The sequence below is a fragment of the Trachinotus anak genome, unplaced genomic scaffold (genome assembly GCF_046630095.1).
Source record: "Trachinotus anak isolate AG129_WGS33_773 ecotype Australia unplaced genomic scaffold, CSIRO_AGI_Tana_v1 ptg000009l, whole genome shotgun sequence".
In the NCBI taxonomy this organism is placed as follows: domain Eukaryota; kingdom Metazoa; phylum Chordata; class Actinopteri; order Carangiformes; family Carangidae; genus Trachinotus; species Trachinotus anak.
The window spans coordinates 619488-645615 of NW_027273860.1; the positions used below are offsets into that span (position 1 = coordinate 619488).

The window sequence follows — 26128 nt, forward strand, 5'->3', positions numbered from 1 at the left end:
TTGCATTATTCATTACATTATTTATTATGATTTATTACACATTGATTTGAATATTTCACACAGAGAAAAGGAGGAATTCAGAGCGTTTGAGGCAGAATCTGATCTGATGCAGAAAACGAGGAGAGAACGAGACAAACAGGAGAAAACATCTGAATCCATGAGGAGAGATTTTGGAAAAGAGTAAATACAGAAAACTACTGGGAACCATCTCTGTCAACAGGGCTCTGCCACCTGAAGGGGGGGGGGTCTGGGGGGGGGAATCTAACATGAAACAGTTTGGTGGATGAATTGTTACTGTTCCCTCTGAAACATGAACACACTGTTTGTCTCACTGTAGTTTCAACAGAAGAAAGAACCAAAGGTACAAACTCAGTTTTTATGAATTTTCCATTTTTATGCCCAAAAAGTAAATGTAAAGAATATGATCAATTCTCCACTGGTTCCACTGGTGTTGAGGTCACTGAGGGTGGAGCAGGTGGTGGAGTGAGGAGCAGGAGCGGAGGAGTCTCAGTGTCTCTGCAGAGACTGTGCAGAAGGACAGAGGAGCAGCAGAGACACTGATGATGCTCTGTCAGATCCAGAGGAACACACAGGGATGACGGTGGAGCTGTTCTCAGATCAGTTCAGATGCAGCACTGAGAGTCATCTCCACCTCTTCTGGTTCCTCTGTCAGTCGCTGCTGGATGAAGCTCTCCTCTCCTCTCCACCTCCCAGTAACATGGACCAGTCAGAGCCTCTCTACACACAAGCTGCTGCTGCAACATCTGGATCATCAGGACACAGCTGATCCTCTCAGCTTTAGAAAGATCATCACTTCCACCTGTGCAGAGAAGAAGAAGATTAGAGGTGATGGATCAGTGTTCACAGAGACTCACTTCAGCAGCTGTCAGTCAGTGATGCAGCACATCAGGATAAAGAGCAGCAGGGACTTCGGTCCTGTTCAGAACAGATGTGCAGCAGCTGCTTCCTCTCAGCTCTCATGTTAACGTGTTGGAGTGAACACACTGAGCTGGAAGCTCACAGACCTGCAGAGACTTTTACCATCAAGTCTGTTCACTCTGCACATTTCACTCAGTCCACATGGAAATAAACTGAGAGTCATGAAGCTTCATTACTGCAGCAACACTTCAGTGATGGACTCACTGTTGTTACATTTAAACAAAGAGTCTGTGTGTTGATGAACATCTGATCTGACTCTGAAACATCAGCTGACAAATCAACATGGAGGCTGTCACTGAGAATATCTGACAGGTGGACAGATACAGATGTGAGGACTGGACTTCAGCAGAGCTCCTGGTCTGTATAAAGACCACATGGTCACAAACTGTCCTGATGAGTCTCTGAGATAAGAAGCAGTGATGTGCAGGCTTCAGTCAGACTGATCTCAGAGCTGTGACAAACATGAAACTGATCAAAACTGAGAGAACAAACAGTCTCAGATCAGATTGGACAGTTTGATGAATGAGGACACTGTCTCTGTCCCTCTGTGAGGCTGTCAGCTGGAATCAGCTTTATTTCCTGTTCACATGAACCAACAACAGTCGTCTTCACATCAACTCAGACACATGATCACAACAAGCTTCTGGCTGCTCTGATTGGCTGACTGTTGTCTCTCTGTCTTTCTGTCCAATCCTGAAGCCTGTCCCCGTTCTCCTCTCACAGCTTCACTGAGGAGGTTGGAGGTTCACAGGAAACACTGGATCTTTGCTCTGATACTGAGTTTAGTACAAAACTGATGGAAGCAGCATGGACAGACTCCGCCCCTCTACTGACCTCAGAGTCTCCAGTCTACAGTCTGGACTCTCCACAAGGTCACACAGATCCTTCACTGATGGATCCTGCAGCTTGTTTCCACTCAGGTCCAGGTCTCTCAGATGGGAGGGGTTGGACTTCAGAGCTGAGACCAGAGAAGAACAGCTGATCTCTGACAAACTGCAGCTCTTCAACCTGAATAAAGAATAAAAGATGTGAGTTTAGGAGACAAAGCTGCTGCTTGAAAGCGTTCAGTGTTTCATCATCTGTTCAGAGCTGAAGAAGGTTTAGAAAGTAGAAGTTTAGAAAATGAAAGTCAAACACCTGAACCAACAGGAAGCAGGTTAAAAACAGTCAAATACAAACAGTGACAAACAGTTCTCATTAACATTAATGACAACAAGCTGCTGCTTCAATAAAGACGTAGTGACTCCACCTCTTAGACTCCACCAGCTCCACCTGTGGCTCCATCTATACAAACTCATGTTTATTAGAGATTCTACTAAAGATCCTTAAGTTTCCAAAGACAACAAAAATGTCAGACTCAACTGTGGAGAAAAGTCAACACATGATTCAACAACATGTGAAACATTTTCCCTTCATTCAGTGGTGACCACGTTTAACACACGGAGAGTTTGGTCTGAACATCAGTCAGTCTCACTTTGGTCACGTGACTTTAGAGTCGTGTTGGAACAAGAAAACACTGAATATATATTTGTTCATGTCAGTGTGGAAAAAAGCTTCATGTGATTCAAACAGTGAAGGATTTTTCTTGTTACATGAAAGTTTTCAACCTGTAGCTCAACATTTCTCTGCCACAGTCACTGGACTAAACCAGAGAAGAAGAAAACAGACTTTACCATGAAGATCCTCAGTGTGGATCAGTATAATATCAGCCTGATGTCTGCAGGTTAGAGTCAGCACAACTTTAACATCAGATTCATCTCAGCACAGAAATAAAACATGGAGTCTGACCTCAGAGTCTCCAGTCTACAGTCTGGACTCTGCAGAAAACCACACAGCTCCTTCACTCCTGAATCCTGCAGGTCCCAGTTTTCAATCAGGTCCAGTTCTCTCAGATGGGAGGGGTTGGACTTCAGAGCTGAGACCAGAGAAGAACAGCTGATCTCTGACAACCTGCAGCTCTTCAACCTGAATAAAGAATAAAAGATGTGAGTTTAGGAGACAAAGCTGCTGCTTGAAAGCGTTCAGTGTTTCATCATCTGTTCAGAGCTGAAGAAGGTTTAGAAAGTAGAAGTTTAGAAAATGAAAGTCATACACCTGAACCAACAGGAAGCAGGTTAAAAACAGTCAAATACAAACAGTGACAAACAGCTCTCATTAACATTAATGACAACAAGCTGCTGCTTCAATAAAGACGTAGTGACTCCACCTCTTAGACTCCACCAGCTCCACCTGTGGCTCCATCTATACAAACTCATGTTTATTAGAGATTCTACTAAAGATCCTCAAGTTTCCAAAGACAACAAACATGTCAGACTCAACTGTGGAGAAAAGTCAACACATGATTCAACAACATGTGAACACAGAAATAAAACATGGAGTCTGACCTCAGAGTCTCCAGTCTACAGTCTGGACTCTGCAGAAAACCACACAGATCCTTCACTCCTGAATCCTGCAGCTTGTTTCCACTCAGCTCCAGTTCTCTCAGATGGGAGGGGTTGGACTTCAGAGCTGAGGCCAGAGAAGAACAGCTGATCTCTGACAAACTGCAGCTCTTCAACCTGAATAAAGAATCAAAGATGTGAGTTTAGGAGACAAAGCTGCTGCTTGAAAGCGTTCAGTGTTTCATCATCTGTTCAGAGCTGAAGAAGGTTTAGAAAGTAGAAGTTTAGAAAATGAAAGTCAAACACCTGAACCAACAGGAAGCAGGTTAAAAACAGTCAAATACAAACAGTGACAAACAGCTCTCATTAACATTAATGACAACAAGCTGCTGCTTCAATAAAGACGTAGTCACTTATATTTTAACATTTCTCTGCCACAGTCAATTGACTAAACCAGAGAAGAAGAAAACAGACTTCACCATGAAGATCCTCAGTGTGGATCAGTATAATATCAGCCTGATGTCTGCAGGTTAGAGTCAGCACAACTTTAACATCAGATTCATCTCAGCACAGAAATAAAACATGGAGTCTGACCTCAGAGTCTCCAGTCTACAGTCTGGACTCTGCAGAAAACCACACAGATCCTTCAGGTCTGGATCCTTCAGGTTGTAGTTTCCACTCAGGTCCAGGTCTCTCAGATGGGAGGGGTTGGACTTCAGAGCTGAGACCAGAGAAGAACAGCTGATCTCTGACAACCTGCAGTCACTCAACCTGAATAAAGAATAAAAGATGTGAGTTTAGGAGACAAAGCTGCTGCTTGAAAGCGTTCAGTGTTTCATCATCTGTTCAGAGCTGAAGAAGGTTTAGAAAGTAGAAGTTTAGAAAATGAAAGTCAAACACCTGAACCATCAGGAAGCAGGTTAACAACAGTCAAATACAAACAGTGACAACAGCTCTCATTAACATTAATGACAACAAGCTGCTGCTTCGATAAAGACGTAGTGACTCCACCTCTTAGACTCCACCAGCTCCACCTTTGGCTCCATCTATACAAACTCATGTTTATTAGAGATTCTACTAAAGATCCTCAAGTTTCCAAAGACAACAAACATGTCAGACTCAACTGTGGAGAAAAGTCAACACATGATTCAACAACATGTGAAACATTTTCCCTTCATTCAGTGGTGACCACGTTTAACACACACGGAGAGTTTGGTCTGAACATCAGTCAGTCTCACTTTGGTCACGTGACTTTAGAGTCGTGTTGGAACAAGAAAACACTGAATATATATTTGTTCATGTCAGTGTGGAAAAAAGCTTCATGTGATTCAAACAGTGAAGGATTTTTCTTGTTACATGAAAGTTTTCAACCTGTAGCTCAACATTTCTCTGCCACAGTCACTGGACTAAACCAGAGAAGAGGAAAACAGACTTTACCATGAAGATCTTCAGTGTGGATCAGTATAATATCAGCCTGATGTCTGCAGGTTAGAGTCAGCACAACTTTAACATCAGATTCATCTCAGCACAGAAATAAAACATGGAGTCTGACCTCAGAGTCTCCAGTCTACAGTCTGGACTCTGCAGAAAACCACACAGATCCTTCACTCCTGAATCCTGCAGGTTGCAGTTTCCACTCAGGTCCAGTTCTCTCAGATGGGAGGGGTTGGACTTCAGAGCTGAGGCCAGAGAAGAACAGCTGATCTCTGACAAACTGCACCAACTCAACCTGAATAAAGAATCAAAGATGTGAGTTTAGGAGACAAAGCTGCTGCTTGAAAGCGTTCAGTGTTTCATCATCTGTTCAGAGCTGAAGAAGGTTTAGAAAGTAGAAGTTTAGAAAATGAAAGTCAAACACCTGAACCATCAGGAAGCAGGTTAAAAACAGTCAAATACAAACAGTGACAAACAGCTCTCATTAACATTAATGACAACATGCTGCTGCTTCAATAAAGACGTAGTGACTCCACCTCTTAGACTCCACCAGCTCCACCTGTGGCTCCATCTATACAAACTCATGTTTATTAGAGATTCTACTAAAGATCCTCAAGTTTCCAAAGACAACAAACATGTCAGACTCAACTGTGGAGAAAAGTCAACACATGATTCAACAACATGTGAAACATTTTCCCTTCATTCAGTGGTGACCACGTTTAACACACACGGAGAGTTTGGTCTGAACATCAGTCAGTCTCACTTTGGTCACGTGACTTTAGAGTCGTGTTGGAACAAGAAAACACTGAATATATATTTGTTCATGTCAGTGTGGAAAAAAGCTTCATGTGATTCAAACAGTGAAGGATTTTTCTTGTTACATGAAAGTTTTCAACCTGTAGCTCAACATTTCTCTGCCACAGTCAATTGACTAAACCAGAGAAGAGGAAAACAGACTTTACCATGAAGATCTTCAGTGTGGATCAGTATAATATCAGCCTGATGTCTGCAGGTTAGAGTCAGCACAACTTTAACATCAGATTCATCTCAGCACAGAAATAAAACATGGAGTCTGACCTCAGAGTCTCCAGTCTACAGTCTGGACTCTGCAGAAAACCACACAGATCCTTCACTCCTGAATCCTGCAGGTTGCAGTTTCCACTCAGGTCCAGTTCTCTCAGATGGGAGGGGTTGGACTTCAGAGCTGAGGCCAGAGAAGAACAGCTGATCTCTGACAAACTGCACCAACTCAACCTGAATAAAGAATCAAAGATGTGAGTTTAGGAGACAAAGCTGCTGCTTGAAAGCGTTCAGTGTTTCATCATCTGTTCAGAGCTGAAGAAGGTTTAGAAAGTAGAAGTTTAGAAAATGAAAGTCAAACACCTGAACCATCAGGAAGCAGGTTAACAACAGTCAAATACAAACAGTGACAAACAGCTCTCATTAACATTAATGACGACAAGCTGCTGCTTCAATAAAGACGTAGTGACTCCACCTCTTAGACTCCACCAGCTCCACCTGTGGCTCCATCTATACAAACTCATGTTTATTAGAGATTCTACTAAAGATCCTCAAGTTTCCAAAGACAACAAACATGTCAGACTCAACTGTGGAGAAAAGTCAACACATGATTCAACAACATGTGAAACATTTTCCCTTCATTCAGTGGTGACCACGTTTAACACACATGGAGAGTTTGGTCTGAACATCAGTCAGTCTCACTTTGGTCACGTGACTTTAGAGTCGTGTTGGAACAAGAAAACACTGAACGGGTTTTTCAAGATGGCGGCGGGAGCGAAGGTCATGTCCGGGAGAGCTGGCGCGCTAACCCGCTAATTTCCTCATTTAACCCTGAAAAACAGCACTTCAGCCCCTTCTTGATGCTTCATCAGTCTAACATGAACATGGACAGCTATTTTCTGAGACGGTCCGACGCCATGCCACGTAAGAAAAACAAAGCTGCTGATTCTGACTGAACAGCAGGCGGTGCTGGAGCTAGCCCCTAGCCACCAGCGCAGATGCTACTAGCTAACCGGCTCTTCGTGAGGCCGTGAGCGGGACTACAGCCAACACCTCCAGGGTTATCCACGAAGAACTCAGCCCATCAGAGCTCTTACAATACATCGGGAGGAGCTCGACAGCCACGACAAGCGCATCACCGAAGCCGAACAGAGGATCTCGGTGCTGGAGGACACAACAGACCCGGTGGACGGGAAATTAAAGCGCGGGAGAAGGTGGTGAGTGAACTCAGGGAGCGGGCTGACGACCCGGGGACAGGGGGCGACGGAAAACATCCGGATCGGACTCCCAGGAGAGAACCGACTCAGTTCTTCCAGACCTGGCTCCCTGAAAGCCTTCACACTGAAACGGAGTCGGGACGGGTGAAGTTGGAGGGAGCACACCGCTCACTGGCCCCGAAGCCCCCGGCCACCCAGGGGCCACGGCCGGTGCCGGTTCCATAACTACCAAGATAAACAGCTGTGATGAATGGTGGAGATGGGAGATCATACACCTGTCAAACGGAAAAAGATCCTAACTCATCTTCAAAGGGAATGTGTTGACATAGCGCTGCTGCAAGAAACACACTTAAATGACTGAACATTTGAAATTACAGCACTGACTCTTTTAAGAAAGGTATTTTACTGCAGTCTGAGAGAAGCGCATGTCTGTCTCATTTTAAAAAAGGGCAGAATCATAGTTTCACTCTCAGTGTCAGCAGCTTCATGTTGTCAGTCACTGAAGTTTGTCTCCACAGTTTAGAAGCTGCAGACCTTCTGCACATGTGCAGTGTGATGACTCAGAGATGACATCACATCCCAGTCATGTGACTTTAGTCCAAAGCAACTTCAACATCATCAACCTCCTTTGTTCACAGATTAAAGCATTGCATTCTGGGACTCCTAACAACTTCAGAAGCCCCTCCCCCCACACCTTTGTGATGTCAGACCGGGGGCGGGGTCTGCCGACAGTCACACCCAGCTCCCTCTGCGATTGGTCGGCTGTGTGGAGGTGAGAAAGGAGCCAGGGTGTGAACTTGTCTCTGCTGTTTTCATGTGTGACACAAACCTTAGTGTCAGTCTTCATGTGGACACCTGAGTGTGACACTATGAACGTGTTCCAGGAGAGACTGTGTGAACACGTCACCTCCAGGTTTCAGTGAGGATCCCGTCTCCTCTCTGACAGCAGCTTTTCTCTCTGCCTCTGACTGTGGCTGTTGGAGCAGCTATGAACACTTTGCCTTCAGACCTGCTCACAACATGTTGTACTAATGAGTTCATGTCAGAGATCCTGATCTCACTCAGACTTTCACAATAAAAGAGCCTGAACTAAGTCAAACTGTGAACATTGTAAATGGAAACTGTGAGTGTGAAATTCAAATGTCATTTTCAAATGATTCAAAATCAGGTTTCAAAAATTACTTTCAACCATTGAACAGTTTAAATGTTAAAAACCTGAAGAGGATTTTACCTCAAATATCAACCTGTCTGCAGGTTAGAGTCAGCACAACTTTAACATCAGATTAATCTCAGCACAGAAATAAAACATGGAGTCTGACCTCAGAGTCTCCAGTCTACAGTCTGGACTCTGCAGAAAACCACACAGATCCTTCAGGTCTGGATCCTTCAGGTTGTAGTTGTGACTCAGGTCCAGTTCTCTCAGATGGGAGGGGTTGGACTTCAGAGCTGAGGCCAGAGAAGAACAGCTGATCTCTGACAACCTGCAGCTCTTCAACCTGAATAAAGAATAAAAGATGTGAGTTTAGGAGACAAAGCTGCTGCTTGAAAGCGTTCAGTGTTTCATCATCTGTTCAGAGCTGAAGAAGGTTTAGAAAGTAGAAGTTTAGAAAATGAAAGTCAAACACCTGAACCATCAGGAAGCAGGTTAAAAACAGTCAAATACAAACAGTGACAAACAGCTCTCATTAACATTAATGACAACAAGCTGCTGCTTCGATAAAGACGTAGTGACTCCACCTCTTAGACTCAACCAGCTCCACCTTTGGCTCCATCTATACAAACTCATGTTTATTAGAGATTCTACTAAAGATCCTCAAGTTTCCAAAGACAACAAACATGTCAGACTCAACTGTGGAGAAAAGTCAACACATGATTCAACAACATGTGAAACATTTTCCCTTCATTCAGTGGTGACCACGTTTAACACATGGAGAGTTTGGTCTGAACATCAGTCAGTCTCACTTTGGTCACGTGACTTTAGAGTCGTGTTGGAACAAGAAAACACTGAATATATATTTGTTCATGTCAGTGTGGAAAAAAGCTTCATGTGATTCAAACAGTGAAGGATTTTTCTTGTTACATGAAAGTTTTCAACCTGTAGCTCAACATTTCTCTGCCACAGTCACTGGACTAAACCAGAGAAGAAGAAAACAGACTTTACCATGAAGATCCTCAGTGTGGATCAGTATAATATCAGCCTGATGTCTGCAGGTTAGAGTCAGCACAACTTTAACATCAGATTCATCTCAGCACAGAAATAAAACATGGAGTCTGACCTCAGAGTCTCCAGTCTACAGTCTGGACTCTGCAGAAAACCACACAGATCCTTCAGGTCTGAATCCTGCAGGTTGCAGTTTCCACTCAGGTCCAGGTCTCTCAGATGGGAGGGGTTGGACTTCAGAGCTGAGACCAGAGAAGAACAGCTGATCTCTGACAAACTGCAGCTCTTCAACCTGAATAAAGAATCAAAGATGTGAGTTTAGGAGACAAAGCTGCTGCTTGAAAGCGTTCAGTGTTTCATCATCTGTTCAGAGCTGAAGAAGGTTTAGAAAGTAGAAGTTTAGAAAATGAAAGTCAAACACCTGAACCAACAGGAAGCAGGTTAAAAACAGTCAAATACAAACAGTGACAAACAGCTCTCATCAACTTCAGTCAGTACAAACAGTCACAGTAGGGCTGGGCGATATGGCTGAAATCTGTATCACGATATAAGTGTTTCATATTGGTCGATATCGATAATTATTGAAACATTGTATGACCTATTTAATTAAGGACCAGGAGGGAAAAATACTAAATTTAAACATTTTTATTTTAAACGTAACCTTCTGTTCAATGTTACAATCACAATGAAAACTGTACTGTACAGGTGAGCGCGGCTAAGATGGTAAAACAAATTGGTGGTATTACCACTCTTGGTCGGGACCACGTTCTTGCATAATTTGCAGACAACATTTGTCTGACTACGATCAGATTTGTAAAATCCAAAAAACTCCCATACTGGTGAGCCGACCGTTCCGTTCTTATCCACAATTTCCTCCTCGCTCGTTGCAGCACTCATTCTTCGTTTCTTGACCACGAGACGAGATTGCGCAATCAAACTGATACTGTTACATGATTGGCTATTAGCCTGTCACTCACGTCGTTGCTAGGCACCAGAAGCTTGCTTCGCAACAAAGATTCAAGCGGAGCTAAACTTACGCTGGTTTCTTGAGGAAAAAAAACATTCCATCGAACGCATTTTCTATTGATATCGAGTACGTGTCTATTGAGATCAGAATCAGTTTTATTGCCAAGTATGTTTTCACATACAAGGAATTTTTTCAGGTGATTGGTGCAATTGATCAGCAACAGTGGGGCTCTCTAGCCTTGTTGATGAGGCTAATAGCAGATGGGAAGAAGCTATTTTTGTGGCGAGAGGTTTTGGTCCTGAAGGACCGCAGCCTCCTGCCAGAGGGGAGTGTCTCAAAGAGTTTGTGTCCAGGGTGGGAGGAGTCAGCTACAATCTTCCCTGCACGCCTCAGAGCCCTTGAGGCGTACAGGTCCTGGAGGGACGGAAGATTGCAGCCAATCACCTTCTCAGCAGAGTGGATGATACGCTGCAGTCTGTTATTGTCCCTCTCTGTGGCAGCAGCGTACCAGATGGTGATGGAGGAGGTGAGGATGGACTCAATGATGGAGGTGTAGAAGTTCACCATCATAGTCCTTGGCAGGTTGAACTTCTTCAACTGCCTCAGGAAATACATCCTCTGCTGAGCTTTTTTGATGAGGGAGCTGATGTTCAGCTCCCACTTAATGTCCTGTGTAATGGTGGTTCCCAAGAAGCGGAAATGCTCCTCGGTGGCCACGGGGGAGTCGCACAGGGTGATGGGGGTGGGTGGGGCCGGGCTCTTCCTGAAGTCCACTACCATCTCCACTGTCTTCAGAGCATTTAGCTCTAGGTTGTTCTGCCTGCACCAGGTCACCAGACGGTCAGTCTCCCACCTGTAGACAGACTCATCGCCATCAGAGATGAGTCCAATGAGAGTGGTGTCGTCTGCAAACTTCAGGAGCTTGACAGACTGATGGCTGGAGGTGCAGGTGTTGGTGTACAGGGAGAAGAGCAGAGGAGAAAGAACGCAGCCTTGTGGGGATCCAGTGCTGATGGTCTGGGAGTCAGACACAGCTTCACATGCTGCCTCCTGTCAGACAGGAAGTCGGTGATCCACCTGCAGGTGGAGTCAGGCACGCTCAGCTGGGAGAGCTTGTCCTGCAGCAGAGCCGGGATGATGGTGTTGAAGGCAGAGCTGAAGTCCACAAACAGGATCCTGGCATAGGTCCCTGAGGAGTCCAGGTGCTGGAGGATGAAGTGGAGAGCCATGTTGACGGCGTCATCTACAGACCTGTTGGCTCTGTAGGCGAACTGCAGGGGGTCCAGGAGTGGGTCAGTGATGGATTTGAGGTGGGACAGGACAAGGCGCTCAAATGATTTCATGACCACAGAGGTCAGGGCAATGGGTCTATAGTCATTTAGTCCTGTGGGCCTTGGTTTTTTGGGGACAGGGATGATGGTGGAGGATTTGAAGCAGGCTGGCACGTGGCAGGTCTCCAGTGAGGTGTTGAAGATGTCCGTGAACACTGGAGACAGCTGATCAGCACAGTGCTTCAGGGATGATGGAGAGACAGAGTCAGGGCCGGCTGCTTTGCGGGGGTTCTGCTTCTTAAAAAGCCTGTTGACATCTCTCTCCAGGATAGAGAGAGACGTTCCTTTGGTAGGGGAGGAGGAGGGGGGTTCTGATGTGGCTAGTTGTGGAGGTTAGTGTCAGGCTTGTCCCATTGTCTTTCAAAGCGGCAGTAGAACTCATTCAGATCGTTGGCCAGACGGAAGTCGTTAATGGAGTGGGGGGGTTTAGGTTTGTAGTTAGTGATCTTTCTGAGCCCTTTCCAGACAGAAGCAGAGTCGTTGGCTGAGAACTGGAGCTGAAGTTTCTCAGAGTACAGACGTTTAGCTTCTCTCACCGCCTTGCTAAACCTGTGCTTGGACTCTTTAAACGTGTCCCTGTCCCCACTCCTGAAAGCTTCCTCCTTTTGCCTCCTGAGCTGAGTGAGCTTAGCTGTGAACCAGGGTTTGTCATTGTTATAACTCACCCTGGTGCGTGATGGGATACAGCAGTCCTCACAGAAGCTGATGTATGACATCACAGCCTCTGTGAACTCATCCAGACTGTTGGAAGCAGTACATATACATATCGAGATATGTATGTGTATAGTATCTCAAAGATATGCTTTGAGATACATATCGTTATCGTTTTATCGCCCAGCCCTACGTCACAGATCATAAAACAAATAGTGAATCAATATTTGTGACTGTCTCAGTGAGGAACATTTTGTTTGTATCTGAAGAAATATGAGGATATATTTAAGGTGGAAATGAAACACAAGGAAGCAGGTTAAAAACAGTCAAATACAAACAGTGACAAACAGCTCTCATTAATATTAATGACAACAAGCTGCTGCTTCAATAAAGACGTAGTGACTCCACCTCTTAGACTCCACCAGCTCCACCTGTGGCTCCATCTATACAAACTCATGTTTATTAGAGATTCTACTAAAGATCCTCAAGTTTCCAAAGACAACAAACATGTCAGACTCAACTGTGGAGAAAAGTCAACACATGATTCAACAACATGTAAAACATTTTCCCTTCATTCAGTGGTGACCACGTTTAACACACGGAGAGTTTGGTCTGAACATCAGTCAGTCTCACTTTGGTCACATGACTTTATGGTCGTGTTGGAACAAGAAAACACTGAATATATATTTGTTCATGTCAGTGTGGAAAAAAGCTTCATATGATTTAAACAGTGAAGGATTTTTCTTGTTACATAAAAGTTTTCAACCTGTAGCTCAACATTTCTCTGCCACAGTCACTGGACTAAACCAGAGAAGAAGAAAACAGACTTCACCATGAAGATCCTCAGTGTGGATCAGTATAATATCAGCCTGATGTCTGCAGGTTAGAGTCAGCACAACTTTAACATCAGATTCATCTCAGCACAGAAATAAAACATGGAGTCTGACCTCAGAGTCTCCAGTCTACAGTCTGGACTCTGCAGAAAACCATACAGCAGCTTCACTCCTGAATCCTGCAGGTTGTTGTTGCTCAGCTCCAGTTTTCTCAGATGGGAGGGGTTGGACTTCAGAGCTGAGGTCAGAGAAGAACAGCTGATCTCTGACAAACTGGAGTTCTCAAATCTGAATAAAGAATAAAAGATGAAAGTAAAAATCACTGTTAATCAATCAGATGTTCAGAAGCCTTGAAATCCAAGAGAGAACAGATGTTTGTGGATGTTAAAGTGTTGATTTTGTGTAATTTCAGCCACAAGAGGCTGAAGTTCACCACCACCCTCAGTCTGAATTGGAATCATGTTTTCTACCAGGTGGTTTTTAATTTCTTCAGTATTTCAGTAGAAACACAAGGTTCATATGATTCATTGTGTGATGGGAGTTGCTGTGTCACTGTTGTGTCTTTGTTTTGGTTAGAAATGTATTTGAATCTGAATTTCATTGTGTCTTAAAGTGTAGTTGTGGTTGTTTGTTGTGTGGTTGTGTAAGGTCGTCGGTCACAGTAAGTGTGTTACCTGTAGATTCAGATCAGCAGCAGGAACACGACACGCTAACAGAGCCACGAGCTGCTGCGTTCATGGTCAGCAGGAAAAAACAGTTTCAGACTCTTTTAAAAGACGCCACTGAAACGATCCAACATCTGTTTAAATGTTTGCTTCATGTAGAAGATTTTCAGAGCTTCATCTTCCCGTCAGTCAAAGTGAAGTTTAGCTCTTTGTGATTCCCTCAGCTGACCTGAGGCTGCAGCTTCAAACAGTGAGCCCTGTAGGTGCGCTGGTGCGTAGGAATACGGTAGTTCAGCGGCTGAGAAAAGTAGTACCAGAGTAAAGTGCTGCTCTGACGGGTTTGCAGAAGATCTGAACCTACTGCAGGTAACACACTGACTATGACTGACAACCTCACACAACCACACAACAAATAAGCACAACTACACTTTAAGTGAGGTCACTGTGCTGCACGTGCACTCTGCTCAGTGCAGGGAAACCCGTCCTGCTGTGGTACAATCCATTAGAAATACTGGGTTTCAGAGCACAGTGGTGCCACAGTCACGTTGTGTCTGAAAGCCCCATGAGGGCTGGGGTCTCAACAACCTGTTGTCCAAACCACCTCACAGTCCACACACAACTGACTCAGGTCCTCAGCTTCGCACCCTCCAGGTCTGAAGACATTTATAGGACATTAGAGTCAGTGGTGGATTAAAGACAGAAGATCTACAACAGTGAACTGACCTCAGAGTCTCCAGTCGACAGTCTGGACTCTGCACAAGATCCAGCAGATCCTTCACATCTGGATCCTGCAGGTTGTTGTCACTCAGGTCCAGGTCTCTCAGATGGGAGGGGTTGGACTTCAGAGCTGAGGCCAGAGGAGAACAGCTGATCTTCGTCAACAAGCAGTTCTTCAGTCTGAATGAGGAATAAATCATGCAGATAAAACGATTGATAATGACGTGTAGACAATGATCAATAATCAATCAGATTAAAAAACAACCACCTCAGAACCTGAACCCTCCAGAAACCCTGAACTGATTCATTCTGAACCCTGACCAACCAGCCTGTCTTCCTGTTACTGGTCTGTTTCCCTCCACTCTGACAGCAGTATACAGTCCTACTTCCTGCAGTAGTGTTGTCATGGTGATGGTCAGAGCTGTAGTGACACGGGTTGTACAGACAGAGTTTGTCCGTCATCAACCTGGAGAACTTGTTTGCTTCATTTACTTCACTGCTGCAGGAAAGATGGAAGTTTCTTCATCCCTGAAAAAAGGTATTTTTTAACCTCTGACCTTTAACCTCTGTTCCATTGAAGGTTTGATGCTGGAGCTGAGCTGCTGAAATTAAAACTGTTATAATGGAGGTGATTGAAACCTCTAAAGATATCAGATCTACAGCAGTGAACTGACCTCAGAGTCTCCAGTCTACAGTGTGGACTCTGCAGAAAACCACACAGATCCTTCACTGCTGAATCCTGCAGACCCCAGTTTTCACTCAGGTCCAGGTCTCTCAGATGGGAGGGGTTGGACTTCAGAGCTGAGGCCAGAGAAGAACAGCTGATCTCTGACAACCTGCAGCCACTCAACCTGAATAAAGAATAAAAGATGCAGATAAAATCAGTGATAATCAGTCAGACATGTCCTGATCCAGTGGTTCTCAACCTTTTCCAACTCATGATCACTTGAAAACCTCAAAAATGTTGGGGGGTGATGTCAGACCCCCAGAGGTCAGTGCCCCCTATGTTGGATATGGTTAACTCATTTTCAGATATATCTGGATACATCTGACACACACACACACACACACACACACACACACACACACACACACACACACACACACACACACACACACACACACACACACACACACACACACACACAATGTCTCCTGAATAGTCTTAAAGGAAATGAGAGAATAAGTAGGAAAAGAGCCCAGTGGCTAAAGGTAGCACTCACTACTGCTAAGAGAGTCATACTGAGACACTGGGCAGGAGGAAATAACCCGACCCATTTGTATTGCTTTTGTATAGAAATATTTGTACCTATTGGTTTGCTTTCTGTTCTGGAATCCATTTGCTGTGTATTTTTCAGCCATTCATGAGTTTGATCCATGGTTTGAATTGTTGGACATGTACATTCTTGTAGATATTTATTTCGTTCGATTGTCTTGTTGATTTTTTGGTTGACTGTTTCTACTGCTGTTTTGTTGTTTTATTTTTTGGTGTCTGTTTCTGGTGGGATCAGTGCTGATGTGGTTTTCTGTCTGAATGCGACATTGTGATTTTTGGTTTTGGTTTATCTCCTGCAGCTTGTGTTTGAATGGGACGTTTACACCTGTTGTAGACTTTACTGATTTGCCATCTTTCGCTGATATGAAGGAATCTAAAAAAAGTATAATTCAAAAAAATAAATAAATAAATAAATATTGCCGGCCAAAATCCGACCCCGTAACAACACAGAGGACAAATAATGACGTGTTTTCGTGGCCCAGCAGTGGGCCCCGGTCCACAGGTTGGGAACCACTGTTCTAATCAAAGATCTTTTGTCTAAATGAGCAGAGTGACTTTGTCCTTCAGTTGTTGTGGATCATCATCATGTCAGACTTCTACACACATCATCCAAACACCAGCACAACATTCATACAGCTGTTGAGGTCCACACAGGTTCATCACCTGCTGCTGACCTCAGAACAGTCTGAACTGGATCAAACTTTAACCTCCAGTCCTGATCCAGCACAAAGGTCTCACTTGGTCCTGGTCTCTGTCCTGCAGATCAGCTCAGGAAAACTAAACTAAACATAAATTCAACTGAACAAAAACTGTTTTCATCACAAATGACACAACTTTTTGCAGAAAACCACGTGAGCTCTGACAAACGAGGCGTCGCACTGCAGGACACACGTCACTGGTTCGTCTTGTGTGTCGGTTTCTGGATAAATCGACACACAACCCTAACACCCGGCACTTTGTGGGTTGTTGTTGCTGGTAGTTTGATCCACGAGTCGTCAGTGTTGAGTTAGTGGCAGCAGAGTTTGGTTTAGTGGATTATTTAGTGGAACCTGAACTAAGTCAAACTGTGAACATTGTAAATTGAAACTGTGAGTGTGAAATTCAAATGTGATTTTCAAATGATTCAAAATCAGGTTTCAAAAGTTACTTTCAACCATTGAACAGTTTAAATGTTAAAAACCTGAAGAGGATTTTACCTCATAAATATCAACCTGTCTGCAGGTTAGAGTCAGCACAACTTTAACATCAGATTCATCTCAGCACAGAAATAAAAGATGGAGTCTGACCTCAGAGCCTCCAGTCTACAGTCTGGACTCTGCAGAAAACCACACAGATCCTTCACTGCTGAATCCTGCAGCTTGTTGTCACACAGGTCCAGTTCTCTCAGATGGGAGGGGTTGGACTTCAGAGCTGAGGCCAGAGAAGAACAGCTGATCTCTGACAAACTGCAGTTCTTCAACCTGAATAAAGAATAACAGATGAAAGTAAAAATCACTGATAATCAATCAAATGTTCAGGAGCCTTGAAACCCAATTGAGAACAGATGACAGACAGACAGACTTTAGTTTGTTACAGTTTGAACGTCTGTGGCTTCAACACTGACGTGAAAACAACAGTAACATCTGTTGTCAACGACAACTTGGAAACAGCTGTTTTTAAAGGTTGTTTGTGCTTCTGTGTTAAAGGCGACGTCGTAGCTCACGGCGGCTGTGTGCAGAGACTCCAAGGTTACGCTGCAGGCTGTAGCGTACGACTCAAGTACAATGTGCACCTCCTAAAAAACGTAGCTACATGTCGGGCTCCAGCGTTGGTGGAGACACCGTGTGGGGACAGCACCAACTGTGATTGGCGCTCTGAGGAGCTCTGTGGACGTTTCTCTTATAATTGTTTGCAGCATGTTTACGTTTGTTTTCAGCTCTGTTTGGATCCTGAGTCCTGACAGGAGCTGAATCAACCAATCAGCTACAGGTACAGGTGTTCACGCCGGCTCCTCAGCAAGCCTCTGTGACCAACGATTACCCATAAGACCGTTGTGTGTGTAGGCCTGTGGTGGCCTGTAGGTTCGTCTTCAGGAGCGTAGCTCCACGGTGACAGAGCAGACGAAGCCGTAACAGGTGGACAGCAGATGCACAGAGGATCAGACTGGAAACTGCTGCACTGCTCAAACAAGGACACAACTGAAGCCGAGCTGAAGTCGTCTCTCAGTGGGACTCAACATCTGGAGACTGAACCTTCAAGTTTCAGTTGTTTAACATTAGAACTCATCAACTGTTCAGTATCAGTCTAATGAACTCTGTGCTGAATTTACCTGAATTAACGAGGTTCAGTTTTAATAGTTAGATCTCTGAGTGTGAAGGGTCCCGACTGTCACTTTAACCATGAACCATTGTCTCACTGTCCCAGGTGACAGGTGTGTTACTGAGATTGAATTATCATTAAGCTCTGATGTTTGATTAAAACTGTGTGGACTGCAGAATGTTTTATTCCAATTAACATGACCAATGAAAACAATAATAACTTAAATATTGTACAAAATAACAAGGAGCTCTCTGAACGACTGAAGGCGGAGCCTCGTTTATCTGCAGAGACAAATTTTATGATAATGAGCTCATGTTTTATTCTGGTGTCACAGCTCTGTTCAGTGCAGCAGTGTTCAGCTCCTCCCCCTGTAGCATCAAGTCAAACCTCCTCAGCTTTTTGTCTGCAAGTCTGCGGAAAGTCCAGTCTCACAGCAGACCAGGTCCAGGTCCAAGTCCAGGTCCAGGTCCAGGTCAAGTCCAGGTCAAGTCCAGGTCCAAGTCCAGGTCCAAGTCCAGGTCTCAAGTTTTCAGCTCAGTTCAGTTTCGAACCATAAAATCTTATTAATTAATTTTGGAGCCTCAGCTTTGATGGTGTGGTTCATGATCCTCACTGATGCCACTTTAACAGGTTCAACACCTGTTTGTTGGAGAGTCTTCAGGTGAGCAGCAGTCCAGAAGATCTGAGAGCTGTCGCTGCAGGTTGATCTTCAGACTGTGGTAAAGATTCACTGACATGTTCATGAATAACTGCTGAGTCACTGTTCAACTGCCTTCAGTAAAAACTCCTCAGCTCATGACTTCAGACGTCCAGTCATGGAGACCGTAGAGGCTCAGTGTGTGAGGTTTGCTGATTGTGAAGTGTTCCCACTGGACTCTGTTGTTTAGAGAAGAGACTTTGACCTTGTCCTCATTTCAGTTTGGTGGAACAGGCTGGTGGGGACGGACAACTTGATGTCTCTTATATGTAGAGTCCAGAATCAAGACTTCCATTGAACTCAACAGAGACTGATCATTATAGATCTTTTCAAACTTTTCCTCTATGGTCTCCTCATATACAGTCATGTGAAAAAGAAAGTTCACCCTTTTTGAATTCTATGGTTTTATCAGGACATAATAAAAATCATCTGGTCCTGAGCAGTCTCAGTCTTAAAATGAGGTAAATACAACCTCAGGTGAACAACAACACATGACATATTACACAGTGTCATTATTTATTCAACAAAAACTCGGCCAAAATGCAGAAGCAGTGTGTGAAAAATGAAGTTCACCCTTACTGCTACCACAGGAATTAAGAGGGTAAGTAGCAGCCAGGTGCTGCTCATCAAATGTCCTTGATTAACGGATCATCAGCAAGTGTGACCACTTCTATAAAGGCAGAAGTTCTGGCAGGTTGCTGGTCTGGAGCACTCAGGTGGTTGTTAACACAATGCCAAGGAGGAAAGACATCAGCCATGATCTTAGGGAAGCAGTTGTTGCTGCCCATCAGTCTGGGAAGGGTTAAAAGGCCATTTCCAAACAATTTCTCCTCTGGATACCAAAGTCTTCTAGAGTCAAATGTGAGGCCGTCTGTCCGACAGCTAAAGCTTAACTGGGTCATGCAACAGGACATTGATCCCAAGCACACCAGCAAATCTACAACAGAGTGGCTGAAAAAGAAAAGAACCAAGGTGCTGCAATGGCCCAGTCAAAGTCCAGACCTCCTCCTGATTGTACTGCTGTGGCGGGACCTTAAGAGAGCTGTGCATAAACAAATGTCACAAACCTCAATGAACTGAAGCAACATGTAAAGAAGAGTGGGCCAAAATTCCTCCACAACGATGTGAGAGAGCGAGAAAGTCAAACAGAAAACGATTACTTCAAGTTATTGCTGCTAAAGCTGGTTCTACAAGCTAATGAATCATGGGGTGTACTTAGTTTTCCACACATGGCTTCTCCATTTAGCTTCATTTTTGTTCAATAAATAATGACACGGGAATCTGTTGTGTGTTGTTACACCTGAGGTTCCATTTAAATAATTTTAGAACCTGCTGAGGACCAGATGAGTTTTCATTAGGTCCTGATACATAAAACCACAGAACTGAAAAAGGGTGTACTTTCTTTTTCACATGACTGTACTCCATGTTTACTTTCTCAAAGATGAAGAATTTAGATGACTCTTAAAGTTTGATTTGTCAGGGAACAGAAGCTTTTTATAAACTAAATCCAGTGTGTAGCTGCTCTGAATCACAAACAGAACTTTCTCCTGTCCACAAGCTGCAGGAGAATTCATGTCCCTCACACACTCCACAGCCTCATCAGTCCTGACTTCATCTTCACTGACTGATGGACGACATGAACCTGTGGAAGCTGGAAATCTGTCAATCACGTCCCTGTCATGACTCTGCTTCTGTCGGCCTCTGAATAAACCCTGCTCCAGTCTTTAAGTTTCATTTGGAGCAATAAAAAAACTGTCAATGATATGAATTATCTAAAAAACTACACCAGCTCCAGTCAGTGAACTGACCTCAGAGTCTCCAGTCCACAGTTTGGACTCTCCAGTCCAGCACACAGAAGCTTCACTCCTGAATCCTGCAGGTCCTTGTTGTCACTCAGGTCCAGGTCTCTCAGATGGGAGGGGCTGGACTTCAGAGCTGAGGCCACGACTTCACAGTGAGTCTCTGAGAGTCCACAATCAGCAAGTCTGTGATGACACACATTACACAATATGTCATTATGAGACGACACTTTATATTCACTTCAAGCATTTGATGACAAACAGTTTGACACGTGTTGATGAATATTTTCTCTTTTTCAGTGAATCTGATTTCACTGATTTTGAATGAAACAATAATTCTCATCACTCTCTCTCACACCTGCAGAGTTTGAACCATGGTTCAGGTGAAGACAGAGAAATTTGGTCACAGTTAGTCTTCCATTACGTCCTCAGTCTGTCAGTGATCTGATCCCTCTGTCTCCACACAGTGAAAAACTTCTTCACTTAAAATGATGAGGTTGAATTATCTTCAACATAATGTCAGACAGATGTTCTCAGTCTTTAGGATATCCATCTCCAGACTCATATGAAGGGTTATTAAGTATTCCATCATAAAAACAATTAACACAGGAATTCATGAAAGATTTTACAAACGAATGAATGAATCCTGAAATAGACTCAATTAGTAGATTTATTAGAACAATTTCATGAACTGATATTTAAATTAAAACAATTCACTGATGATTATTAATCCATCAGTAAATCAGTCAAATTAAAAAAGGATTCAGAAAAAACAACATTAAAACAAACCAATCATTTAAAGTAGATAAAATGCTGCTGTGATAAAACCTCAACCAGTTCTTCATTTGTTTTAACAGGTTTGCATTTTGTCTCCATCACCCAGAGGAAGATGAATAAAAAATCTAACAATTATTAGACATAAATAAAATAACTGTTGATTAACTTGACGACTACAAACACAGCTAACTGAACATTTAGCTCTCAGTGTCTGAAACAGCTCAACAACATCTGTGACTAAATACAACTGACACAGTGGAACATTATTTTATTTAGAAGGATTTTATAGTGTTTATTAGAAAAACTTCACCACTAATCTACATAATGACTCATGATAATCACATGTGGACTCACCGAGCCTTCCTGCAGTTCCTCACAGATGGGATCAGTCTCAGTCGTCCCTCCTCTGATGTGTTGTACTTCTTCAGGTCCAACTCATCCAGAACCTCCTCTGACATCTGCAGCATGTAGGCCAGAGCTGAGCAGTGGATCATAGAGAGTTTCTTCTTTGATCTGGTCTCTGACTTCAGGAACTCTTGGATCTCCTGATTAACTGAGTGGTCCTTCATCTCCATCAGACAGTGGAAGATGTTGATGCTTCTGTCAGGAGAGATATTGGTCTTCTTCTTCTTCTTCAGGTTCTTCATGGCTCTCTGGATAGTTTCTGGACTGTTCTCTGTCTGACCCAGCAGACCTCCTAAGAGTCTCTGGTTGGACTCCAGAGAGAGGCCATGAAGGAAGCGAACAAACAGGTCCAGGTGACCATTTTTACTCTTGAGGGATTTCTCCATGGCTGCTCTTAGGAAGACATCCATGGTTGAATCAACATGTTTTCTCAGGAAGTTCTTCAGGACCTCTGTCTTCCTGTTGGTGTAACAGTGGAACATGTAGACTGCAGCCAGAAACTCCTGAATGCTCAGATGAACAAAGCAGTAGACAGTTTTCTGGAAGATCACACTCTCTCTTTTGAAGATCTCAGTACAGAGTCCTGAGTACACCGAGGCCTCTGTGACATCCAGACCACACTGCTCCAGGTCTTCTTGGTAGAACATGATGTTTCCTTTCTCCAGATGTTCAAACGCCAGCCTCCCCAGCTTCAGAAGAACTTCCCTGTCAGCCTCCGTCAGCTCCTGTGGACTCGCCTCATGTCCCTCATCATACTTGAGCTTCTTCCTCTTTGTCTGAACCAGCAGGAGTTGTGAGTACAGGTCAGTCAGGGTCTGGGGCAGCTCTCCTCTCTGCTCTGTAGTCAACATGTGCTCCAGAACTGTAGCAGTGATCCAGCAGAAGACTGGGACTTGACACATGATGTGGAGGCTCCTGGACTTCTTGATGTGTGAGATGATTCTGTTGGTGAGCTCTTCATCACTGGATCTCCTCCTGAAGTACTCCTCCTTCTGGGCGTCATTGAAGCCTCGTACCTCTGTTACCCTGTCAACACATGTAGGAGGGATCTGATCGGCTGCTGCAGGTCTGGAAGTGATCCAGACCAGAGCCGAGGGAAGCAGGTTCCCCTGGATGAGGTTTGTCAACAGCAGGTTGACTGATGACGTCTGTGTGACATCAGACACAACCTCCCTGTTGGTGAAATCCAGTGAAAGTCTGCTTTCATCCAGGCCGTCCAAGATGAACACAACTTTACAGACAGCGAGCTGCTCTGCTGTGACCTTCTGTAATGTTGGATGGAAAACATGGAGCAGCCTGAGAAGACTGCACTGCTGCTCTCTGATCAGGTTCAGCTCCCTGAACGAAAGCAGAACCAGCAGACTGACATCTTGGTTCTCCAAGCCCTCTGCCCAGTCCAGACTGAACTTCTGCACTGAGAAGGTTTTTCCAATGCCAGCAACGCCGTTGGTCAGAACCACTCTGATGTGTCTCTGTTGGTCAGGTAAGGCTTTAAAGATGTCCTGACACTTGATTGGAGCGTCATGGAGGGTCTCCATCTTGGAAGCTATCTCCAGCTGCCTAACCTCATGTTGGGTATTAACCTCTTCACTCTGTCCCTCTGTGATGTAGAGCTCAGTGTAGATCCTGTTGAGGAGGGTTCCACTTCCTGTTCCATCAGTTCCTTCAGTCACACGTTCACATCTGCTCCTCAGACTGATCTTATGTTGATCTAAAACCTCCTGCAGACCACTATCTGCTGCAAGAGAAGAGACAATGTCAGACTGAAGACACAGAATCTGAGAATCTGCTGATTATTTTCATCAGCTACAGAAAAACTAAAAAGCTTTTTAAACAGAATCACAACTGTGTCTCCACATTGTCACGTGCACAGGCCTCCTACATTTTCCTCCTGTCAACACCAACATGTGGCTTGAGTTACTAAACGAGGTGGGGGTGTGGCATTAATCTCTAAATCTATTTCAGTTTAACCTCTTGAAGTTACCTTTAACTCTTCTGAGGCTCTTGTATTTAAACTATCCTCACACTTATGACTGAATGAGGTACTCTACAGACCACCTGGCCCTGGTTCACAACTTTCTCTCAGGTCTCTACACCACGACCAGGTTCTAACTATAGATGACTTTGACATTCACCTGGATAAGGCCTGTGATCTTCAAAGTAAAGCCTTTCTAGCACTTACTGATTATTTTCATCCAGTCTGTGGCTGAACCTTCTCACTGCAGTGGCTTTTGCACATGCCTGATGAAAGCATTGTCTGGGCTGCCTTCACAGCAGCCAGGGCTGGATAAAGGAGGTTCAATTACAGTAGAGAAGCAGTGGTAAAATAAAAGTAAAGTAGAATCACCAGCTCAGAAGTCGCGAGTGATGACTAAAAAGTGATTTGTAAGGTCACCGTGACCTTCGACCACCAAAATCTAATCAGTTCATCCTTGAGTCCAAGTGACTCAACTCAGGTCTGACCTGTAAAGAGCCTGGAGATAATGTCGATTATGATTTGGTGCTATACAAATAAAACTGACCTGAACTGAATATGAATGTAGTTAAACTACCAGTTTAATTAACACTGCAGCCACAGGGCAGTGAATGAAACACAGCTCTGACTGGTCTGTTGGATTCAGTTGCTCCTCTCACCACCAGAACTTGATGGTCAAAGAGGTCTACACCCTGGTTCACTGAGGAAACTCAGGCTCTGAACTGAGTGTGAGAGTAACTGAGTGTGTGTTGAGACAGAAGCGTCCTCTCTCCACTGCTGGAGCAGCCCAGTTCTCTAACTTCACAACCTCACAATAAACACAATCCTAGACTTTTATTTTGACGCTGTAGCCACACTTACTTCCTACTTACAGTTCTGGGACCTTCAGTGCTGAACATTATTAATTATCATTAACTACTGAACTGTCCCCACTGGCTTTAAAAATGCTGTGGTTAAAACTTCACTGAAGAAACCTCCCCTTCATCAGCCAGTCTCAAACCTTCCTTTCTATTCTAAAGTACTGGACAGAGCTGTGTCTCAGCAGCTTTCGTCTCACTTGTCCATCAATAATAACTCTGGACCTGTTCAGTCAGTCTGCAGGGCCCCTCAGACTCCACCTCTGTGCTCCTCTTACTGGACCTCAGTGCAGCTTTTGATACCACAGATCATTATATTCTCCTTTACTGACTGGAAAGCCAGTTCAGCGTCTCTGTTCCTGACCTGATTCAAGTCTTACAGTGTGTCTCCTGTAATAACACTATATCAACCTATTCTGATGTGAAATATAGAGCACCCCGGGGGTCTGCTCTCGGCCCTCTGCTTTTCTCTCTTTGTGTTTTACTTCTTGGCCAAACCACCTGCAGTCATGGAATTAATTTCCACTGTTACACTGATGATACTCAGCTGTATGAGCCTATAAAAGCTGAGGCTTCCTCTCAAATCCTGAAGCCAGAGATCTGTTTGTCTGCTGTGAAAAGCTCTGTGAAAATCTGGGTGTCACATCTGATCCTCCCCTCTCCTTCCATCAGCACATTAAAGACCTCACAGAGACGTCTTCTTTCACCACATAGCAGCTAAAATTCTGTCTTTTCTATAAATTTATATGTTATATATCAGATCAGACATTAAGGTTCTTTTAATGACTCTTCTAAATGGACTTGTTCCTTCATACCTGTCTGATCCTTAAACCTTATTTTCCATGTCCTGCTCTCTGTTCTCAGAGTTAAAAAGATGTCAACCGGCTGCAGAGTCTTTTCTTACCCCCTCCCTGCTTACATCAGACTAAACTTTCTGAAAACCACTGTATCACTCAACCTCTCTCTCTCTCTCTCTCTCTCTCTCTCGTCTGGATCTGTGACTCCAAACCACCTACTGCCCCATGATCCTGCTCAACACCTGCTGCTACAATTATTGTTAGTTGTCTTGTTAGTTTTGTAACATTAATAATAATTATTATTGTTATTCTTACTATTGAATCTGGGTCTTTTTCCACACTGGGGACAGGAGGGGACTCCTGAAGAACCAGACTGGTCCCAGTAAGAGGTGAAGCACTGTCTGCAGAACCAGTGTCCACAGCTGGTAGAGACTGGATCCTTCAGGACGTCCTGACACAGAGCACAGCAGGACAGCTGCTCCTCCACATAGACATGGCTCCTCCTCTTCTTTCTGTGAAGACGTGTCTGTGTAACTACAATGATTTGTTGACTGTTGTTTTAAAAGGTGAAAATAGGTTTTATTAGAGAAATAACATCAGTAGTTTCTGGTGATAAAAGCCTGAAGATCCATCTTAGTGTGAAACAGTATCTGCACTAATGGTTCAGCATCATGAATATAAATTTATTAGCAGATTTTTATTCCCAGAGCATCGTCTTCTATCAGCTCAGTTTACAGTAGAGACTCTCTTACTGTGTGACTGAAGGTCCAGGTCCTTTACTGAAGAACAGAGGGTCATCTTTGGACTGGTCACTGCTCAGAGACGGACAGACTGATCCTGGAGACTCTGCTCTCAGTCTGTGGCTCTGACCTCTGCAAACACAAACATCATTTATTCATATCACATCAATCACTGATGAATCTACTCATGA

General features: G+C 44.0%; 1 protein-coding gene across 1 annotated transcript in view; it reads right to left on the reverse strand.

The window, feature by feature from the left end:
• The window catches only part of LOC139625729 (NACHT, LRR and PYD domains-containing protein 12-like), a 30765-nt gene continuing 4637 nt past the window's right edge, over positions 1-26128 (reverse strand). The window contains exons 8-24 of the mRNA XM_071485909.1: positions 25950-26069; positions 25513-25709; positions 21518-23306; positions 20396-20572; positions 16879-17052; positions 14991-15167; positions 14323-14496; positions 13049-13222; positions 9268-9444; positions 8311-8487; positions 5832-6008; positions 4873-5049; positions 3915-4091; positions 3324-3497; positions 2728-2904; positions 1774-1947; positions 1-820 (exon numbers count right to left, since the gene is read on the reverse strand). Coding sequence (XP_071342010.1) covers positions 811-820; positions 1774-1947; positions 2728-2904; positions 3324-3497; positions 3915-4091; positions 4873-5049; positions 5832-6008; positions 8311-8487; positions 9268-9444; positions 13049-13222; positions 14323-14496; positions 14991-15167; positions 16879-17052; positions 20396-20572; positions 21518-23306; positions 25513-25709; positions 25950-26069 — 4402 coding nt within the window. The 3' untranslated portion in view covers positions 1-810. The remainder of the gene's footprint in view (positions 821-1773; positions 1948-2727; positions 2905-3323; positions 3498-3914; positions 4092-4872; positions 5050-5831; positions 6009-8310; positions 8488-9267; positions 9445-13048; positions 13223-14322; positions 14497-14990; positions 15168-16878; positions 17053-20395; positions 20573-21517; positions 23307-25512; positions 25710-25949; positions 26070-26128) is intronic.